Source organism: Callorhinus ursinus, unplaced genomic scaffold (assembly GCF_003265705.2).
Source record: "Callorhinus ursinus isolate GAN/ISIS: 27379988/994484 unplaced genomic scaffold, GSC_fseal_2.0 scaffold9, whole genome shotgun sequence".
Classification (NCBI taxonomy): domain Eukaryota; kingdom Metazoa; phylum Chordata; class Mammalia; order Carnivora; family Otariidae; genus Callorhinus; species Callorhinus ursinus.
In genome coordinates, this window is record NW_027397071.1 from 17,701,148 (window position 1) to 17,709,391 (window position 8,244).

At 40.4% G+C, this 8,244-nt stretch overlaps 1 protein-coding gene across 1 annotated transcript in view; it reads right to left on the reverse strand.

The window, feature by feature from the left end:
* Positions 1-3,624, reverse strand: part of AGL (amylo-alpha-1,6-glucosidase and 4-alpha-glucanotransferase) — a 75,978-nt gene extending 72,354 nt beyond the window's left edge. The window contains exons 1-2 of the mRNA XM_025872274.2: positions 3,290-3,624; positions 2,590-2,739 (exon numbers count right to left, since the gene is read on the reverse strand). Of these exons, the coding sequence (XP_025728059.1) occupies positions 2,590-2,671 (82 nt within the window). The 5' untranslated portion in view covers positions 2,672-2,739; positions 3,290-3,624. The remainder of the gene's footprint in view (positions 1-2,589; positions 2,740-3,289) is intronic.
* Positions 3,625-8,244: the final 4,620 nt, after the last annotated feature.

Below are 8,244 nucleotides of genomic sequence, written 5' to 3' on the forward strand. Positions count from 1 at the left end.
GTTTATAATACTTGCCCTACCCTCACAGATCTTAAACTCTAGTTGGACACTGTAAGACCAATAAGCTTTTAGAAACTGCTACATTGTTCAGGTCTTAATAGTTCTGTGACTATTGTGTGATGGAAATCAAAGAAAGGAGATAACAAAAAATTAAGGAAAGACCTCAAGGAGGAGGTGGAATTTTAGCTGAAAGTTTAGAGGTAGGAGACACACAGAATGATAGGAAAGGGATTTAATAAATATAGAGGAATGTGACAAAAGTAAAAGTGTCGGGAGAGCTATGAGAAAAGCCAGTGGGGGGCGCCTAGGTGGCTCAGTTGTTAAAGCATCTGCCTTCGGCTCAGGTCATGATCCCAGGGTCCCGGGATGGAGCTCCACATCAGGCTCTCTGCTCAGCGGGAAGCCTGCTTCTCCCTCTCCCACTCCCCTGCTTGTGTTCCCTCTCTCGAAGTCTCTCTCTCTGTCAAATAAATAAATAAAATCTTAAAAAAAAGGGGAAAAGCCAGTTGGGAGGGAATTAACAGGGGAACTGTAAAGATGTAGGACACTAGTAATGGGGAACAATGAGGTAACAATCTTGGCTAAGGAAGGTGGATTTTATTATAGAATGTCTTGGAAGCCAGCCAGAGGCATTTAAATTTGACTATATATATAAACACCAATTAATGAAAAGGGAAGAGATGGCATAAGATTATCTTTTTTTTGAGATTTTATTTATTTATTGGTCAGAGAGAGAGAGCACGTGCACAAGCAGGGGGAGGGGAAGGCAGAAGGAGAAGCAGGCTCCCCGCTGAGCAAGGAGCCAGATGCGGGGCTCGATCCCTGGACTCTGGGATCATGACCTGGGCAGAAAAGCAGCCGCTTAACCGACTGATAGCCACCCAGGCGTCCCAAGAAATTATTCTAGCATACATATTCAGTCATATGAAAGAGAGAGACAGGCAAACAGAGACATTTGGAAAGAAATTATAAGGCTTAAAGAGACTACAGTTAAAGAGAAGAAATTGTCAAAGAAGAGTACAAAGTTTCAAAGGCCTTATCTCCATGAAAATGGAGATATCACTAGAATAAACAGGATGTGAAATGAAGAAGGTTTGAGAATGGGGAGGACATGGTTTTGGATATGTTAGACTTAAGCATCTCCAAGTGGAGCTATCCTGAGTCTATTCTATAGTGTCATACCTGGATGAAGCCAAGAAACCAGGGCGAAATAAATAGGTACAGTGATCTATCAATGCCTTATACCCATTTAGTCTTTAAAACCATATATTATTAATTTTGAGCTTCAAAATCCATGAAGGTAGAAGAGCAGAAATTAACATCTTCACTTCACAAATAAATTAATGTTAATAATTCATGTGACTTTCCCAAAGTCAAAAAAAGTTGTTAGCAGCAGAGCCAAGAAAATTCTAGTTTCTTACTCTTGCCATTACACTTCTGGCTTTCAAGAAGCAAGCAAAATTCAAGGCTCTTCTTCCAAAAAGGGCCGTCAGCAGAGAGGCAACAAATGAGGCTATGAGAATGTATAATTCTTTGAGGGCAGAGGAAGAGAAAAAGAAAGGATTTCTTGCAGATAGACAGAATTAATTAAAATGTGGAAGGAAGAGAGCTCAGCAAGAGACACCACCAAGTTGACAAGAGTACTCAAGAGAGTAGGGAAAAAATCAAAACCAGGAAAGTGCAGAGTCAAGAAAGCCAAAAATGGAGTAAGTACTCAGTGATCTTAAATGCCAAAGTTGGAAGAAGGTGATTTGGCATGGAGGTAACACATTTGATGGCTGAATTTTTTTTTTCTTTCAAAAATTTAACTCGAGATATTGGGGGAAAAAATCCTTCAATGTTTACTTTCAACATCTATCTGTTACACTATGCACTTTATATTTCATACATAAATCTCCTACTTCACAAGTTATATTAACATAAATGAGTGTGGAATGTTTTTCAATCTTGAAAAATTATAAAGTCTAAAAAAAAAGCTCAAATATATTTCAACATTACCTGATCAGTTTTTTCACTTTGTATTTGGCAAAAAATAGTTTCAGCTTTATCTTCTCCATATTTGAGGGGCTTTAGAAAAACATAAATAATAGTTTGCTTTTTGCTGTGATCTATTTTACTAAATCAAAGTCCCAGTAAAGGAGAAGAATGAGGGCTGTAAAAAAGCAAAACTAAAAAAAAAAAAAAAAAAAAAAAGAAGGAAAACCATATATACACTCCAAGTAAAATTACAGATGAAGTAATTTGCTAAGTTTTTTATAATAATTGTTAATAGAAATAATATGGTCAATGTCTTGATCCTATATACACCTTCTGTCTTAAGTGGAAGTTACCATGGAAAGAAGAGTGAGCTACTTTAGCCTTGTTCTAACATGACGAATAAACATATTTTCAACTTTATAACTAAAATTAACTTTCATTAGTGATATTTTTAGAATACAGCACCATCTTTGCACTGATCAAGTTTAGAAAGGTCCTTGGAAATTGTATCTATCTTAAAGTTTAAAAAAATTAATGACATTTAATTAAAAATTTAAAAGACATAAAGAAAATTTAAAAGACACAGAGCCAACTAAACAACTTGCTACTGACCTTGTTCAAGTCTGAAGAGGGTCTTTTCCAGCTTTTCCATTTCGTTCAGAAGTAAAATTCTAATCTGTTTACTGTGTCCCATTTTGGCTTCTAGAAGACTTGAAATCTTTCAGAAGAATTAAAAGAACTCCAAAATCGAATGAGTTACCCCTATGAAACAAAAAGGAATTAAGATAAAGAAAATAACTATGATCTTAAATTCTTTAAGGCTGACAGCCGCACTTACATGTTCTAAATGTGTTTTAACCCTAGCAGAGCAAAGAGAATGAATTTTATAAATAAGACCTGAGAAGGCAAATTAATAGTTTCCTCCTTTCGAGCACAATAGGACCAAAGCAAAACTACTGTGTTACAGATTCTTAAAATTAAAACAAAAAACAAAACTAAATTATTCTCAGAGAAAAGCAATACGTTTTGGAAAGACTGGATTTGGGCTGGGGGGAAAATTCCCGGTCCCAAGCCAAAAGGCTTTGAAGACTACAAATGGCACTTCTGCTTACAAGAGATAAGTCTGCTCCAAGATTAACAGGTGGGAGAGCTCCCCATTCCCAAATTCGGGTTGGAAGCCACCAATGGGGAGATGAGAACACAGGGAAGCAGTTGTCGCCCCTGGAATAGCTGCTGCAGACATAGGATGTACAGACAGAGCTATAGATAGAACGCATTTCCCAGAGAGGCCAGCGGCATTCCTAGCACTTACACTGAGCAAGTTATACGTGCGGCTTCTGGTACACCGCAGGACCCGCGACTCCGGGGTTGGAGTCGGGGGAGGAGACGTGAAGGAAAGCAAAAGGGGAAAGACAGGCTGCCCAGGCGCAAAAAGCAGCTCCAGACAAGGAGGGCCGGGCGCCGTGAAGGGCAAGGGGCGGGGCGGCGGCAGCGGGGCCAGGGCCAAGGCCGCCGTGTGAATGGCAGAGAGCTTCTCCGTGACTCCGCCTCGCGCTGGTCCCCGAGGAGACCCTCGACCCCCACCCGGCCTCGAGTGCGCACGCCAGCGTGGGAGCTGTCAGGTCCCCTCGCCCACTTCCGGGAGGCTCCGCGCCGTCTCGCCGCGACCACTAGTCTCGCGAGACTGTGGTCAGCGGGGCCGGGCCCGGGAGGCGGCAGAGGCCGATCGGAGCAGCGAGCTTCTTTTTTTTTCTCGCCGCTAGGGAGGTGCGAAGTCCGGGTTGTGCACCTCCTCTATCAGCCCGTGAGCTCATATTTGCACATTAGAATGCTGCGGTAGAAGGCTGCCACTAAGTTAAGCTGCACAACAAGGTCGTTTTGTGGAACGGCTGAATGGTGGGAGGCAAGCGACCTGGCTTCTAGTGCTTCTTCTACCACAAGGTGTTTTGTGTCTTTGTTTTGATTTTTAAAAAATTTAAAATATCTATTTATTATTATATTTTTTCATGTGGCTTAAGTTTGCTTGGCCCCAGTTCTCTGAATCTTGATTTCCCCATGTCTAAAATAAGGGGCCTGTGTACAATCTGACATTCCATCCTTCATGTGTCTACCAATTCTAGTCCTAACACGGCACATCTTGAATGCAGAGATGGAACTACTAGGTAGGTGAAGTGTGGCCAGTTTACGAACAATTGAGGGTGCAAATACCACTTGTACAACATCTGGTTGTATCTCATGTACACTGCATAGACCTGAAGGTTGTATGGGGTTAAGGATAAGGAGGGCCCCTGTGGAGATGAGCACTGGGTGTTAAACTCAACTAATGAATAGTTGAACACTACATCAAAAACTAATGATGTACTATATGCTGGCTAATTGAACACAATTAAAAAAATAAGACAGAAGAACACTTGTTTTACAGTATGGGCTCAATAAATATAACTACAATTCCTTAAAAAAAAAAAAGGATCTACAGATCTGTACCCCTGAAACAAATAATACATTATATGTTTTTTAAAAAAGGATCTATACTGGCTATTGCTGTACATATTTTAGGCCAGAACTTTAGGATGTGGTGCTGTACATATTTTAGGCCAGAACTTTAGGATGTGGTACAGATGCCTATGGAGATTTAATGCCTGGGGAAAAGAAAACCCCTCTTGTAGAGCACTTTGAAGACACCTAAGGATCATGAGAAAACGGATAAAAGATTTGGAGTGTGGTGAAAAATCTTGCTTCCCTTATTGTGGAAATACTGTAGGTCCAAAAACAATAATGGTTTAAAAACTGAAGATCCTGAAATGTTTGTTTCAGTAGATTTCTGAGAATGGCTAGTTGCAAGTGGTCCAAAACTGAGTTTGGGAATCTGTAGTTCACTTATTCATTCAACTAGTATTTATTGAGCACCTAGGATTTGCCAAGCATGGAAGTGAAACAAATTCACTGCCCTCGTGGAACTCCTACATTTTATTTGTGGGAGACAGATAAACAAATTATATAAGCAAATTATATAAGATAATGAAAGGTTGTAAGAAAAAGAAGAGTGAGAAGTGGAAGTGTGGAAGAGTCAGGAGAGGGATGTTTGCAACTGTAAATATAATAGTCAGTAAAGGACTTGCTGGTAAATTGACATTTGATCCCAATCAGAGTAAGAGGAGGGAGGATCTCCAGGGTAGAGGGTTACACACAGAGGTACAGGAGTGGAAAGGCCATGAGGTAGGAGCATATTTGGTGGATTCCAGGAGGCCACCATAACTGAGAAGAGAGTGGTAAGAAATTAGGACAGATAATGGAGTGGGGTTGGCAGCCAGATCTTATAAGGCTTTGTAGGCTATGGCAAGGATTTGGGCTTTTAATCAGGGCAAAAGAGACATTGGAGGATTTTGAACAGAGGAGTGACATAATCTGGTAGACCTTCTAAAAGGATTACTCTGCAACTTTATAGCTGAGACATGGTAGAAGTGTAAAATAGCTAAATAAGCTGGAGGGTGTGGTGGGGAAGGAAGCAAGATCAGTTATTTCAGTTAACCAAGAGATACTGGGGTGTCTGTGTGTGTGAGACAGAGAGAGAAAGAGAAAAAAAGAAGGTATAGTAGTAAAGGTGGTAAGAAGTTTTGAATTATGGGTCTATTTTGAAAGTAGAGCTTATACTGATGGATAGAAAGGAGTCATGGATGATTCTAAGATTTTTAGCCTGAGCAACCAGAAGATTACTGTCCAATAGAAATACATGGAAAAAAAAAAGAAATATGTGCTACATAGGTAAAAAAATCTTTCAAGTAGCATCAAAAAAGTAAAAAGAAACAGGTGAAATTAATTTTAAAGATTTTATTTATTTATTTGACAGAAAGAGACATAGCAAGAGAAAGAACACAAGCAAGGGGAATGAGAAAGGGAGAAGCAGGCTTCCTGCTGAGCAGGGCGCCCGATGCAGGGCTTGATCCCAGGCCCCTGGGATCATGACCTGAGCCGAAGGCATCCCAGGTGAAATTAATTTTAATAATATATTTGATTTAACTTAGTATATCTTGGGGCGCCTGGGTGGCTCAGTCGTTAAGCCTCTGCTTTCGGCTCAGTTCAGGGTCCTGGGATCGAGCCCCGCATCGGGCTCCCTGCTCCTTGGGAAGCCTGCTTCTCCCTCTCCCACTCCCCCTGCTTGTGTTCCCTCTCTCGCTGTGTCTCTCTGTCAAATAAATAAATAAAATTTAAAAAAAGTTTAACTCAGTATATCTTAAACATCATTTAAACATGCAATCAATATAAAATATTATTGATGAGATATTTTAGATTCTTTTTTCCTGCTAAGTCTTCAAAATTTGGTGTGTATTTTACACTTCTAGCATGTCTCAATTATGATAGATACATTTCAAGCACTCCATAGCTTTGTGGCTAGTGGCTAGTGGCTACCATATGGACAGTGCAGAAGAAGCTACCATTTAATGAGAGAGGAAGGAAAGGGAAGGAGCAGAATTGGAGGATGAAATTCAGGAGTTTGGTTGTAGACTATCAGTAACCAAATGAAGATAACTTCATTTGTTTGACATGACTGTCAAATATCCAAGTGGAGATACTGAATGATCACTTGTAGCCCTGGCCTCTACAGTAGTGTTTTTCAAATTGTAAGTCATAACCCATTGAGGGTTGTAAAAGTAATTTATTAGTTGCAACCAATGATTTTTATTTTTTAAAGATTTTTATTTATTTCTTTGTCAGAGAGAGAGAGAGAGAGAGAGAGAGTGAGAATGTGTGGCAACGCAAGCCCAAGCAGGGGGAGCAGCAGGCAGAGGGAGAAGCAGGCTCCTTGCTCAGCAGAGGGCCTAATGATGGGACTTGATCCCAGGACCCTGGGATCACAACCTGAGCCAAAGGCAGACGCTTAACCGACTGAGCTACCCAGGCGTCCCCGCAACCAACGATTTTTAAAATAAAATAGGAAAGAGCTGAATGCACTGTACCTGGTAAGACTATTATTTTAAAAACTTCTGTTTCTATTATTTTTTGGTGTGCTGGGTCATGTAATCCTCCAAGGGGTCATGGTCAGAAACATGTTTGAGAGCCACTGCTCTAGGGTGTATGCTGTAGAAAAGCATAATAATCCATGATTATGAAATGTGCCTGGGTTTTCAACCCAGCTCTGCCCCTAACTCGCTGTGAAGCTTTGGAAAATACTCAACCTTTTTGTGCTTTGGTTTTTACAACTGTAAAATAGGGATAAACGTAGAAGCTACTATTAATTTCTTTTATTTTTTTTAAGATTTTATTTATTCATTTGACAGAGAGAGAGAGAGAGAGAACACAAGCAGGGGGAATGGAAGAGGGAGAAGCAGGCTTCCTGCAGATCAGGGAGCCCGATGCGGGGCTCGATCCCAGGATCTTGGGATCATGACCTGAGCCGAAGGCAGACTCTTAATAACTGAGCCACCCAGGTGCCCCTAGAAGCTACTATTAATTGAATGGGGACTTAGAACTGTGCCTGAGACGTACTAAGTACTGTGGAAGTACAAATATTAGAGTGGGACCCTAACTGATGTGAAACACAGTTCATGTTCATGTTTGTCTTCAGGCTCTCCTACCCATACCCGCTTCCACTTTTAGTCTGCCCTATGACAGTGCCCAATATTTCAGCTAGAAATAAGGAATAAAACTGACGAAATGAATTCCTTTAGTGGGGAATTATTCTTATACAAATGCTTGAATTTTAAAAGATCTGTCAATCCAAATGATCTTAATTTTGGAAATTTCATATTGTGAAAGAAAGTGAGGAATGTTAAGTAATGAAAACATCATGATTCAATGTGATGTGTCTCCAAGATTACATTTACATTACATTTACAAGCCACATAGTGCCCTTTTAAAAAAGGAAAGTCACACTAGTGTGCTATTTGTGACGTTCTTGGAATGCCAGTGAATTTGCTGTCTAGGGCTACAGTGGTGCCATGTGCTGTCTTCATTTTGGCAAACATTTGTCATGAGCCTGTCCTGTGCATAACAGTGAACTATATATACACAATAATCTCATGCTGGAGTTGTCAGGAGAAGAATCTCCTTGAGGAACATCTGATGGATAATCTCAGCTATTTGGCAGTGACTCTAGTGTTTTCTAAAACATTGATATTAATGTATTTGGGGAGTGGGAGAAGGGCTGTAGTCAGAAGGGTCAGAAAACACTACAGTGTTTCTTAAGGTCTGTGTATGTGTGTGTCTGTTTTTGGAAAGGAAAGGAGTTATTTGGGGGTATTATGTATAGTTCAGTCCCAGTCCTGGGAT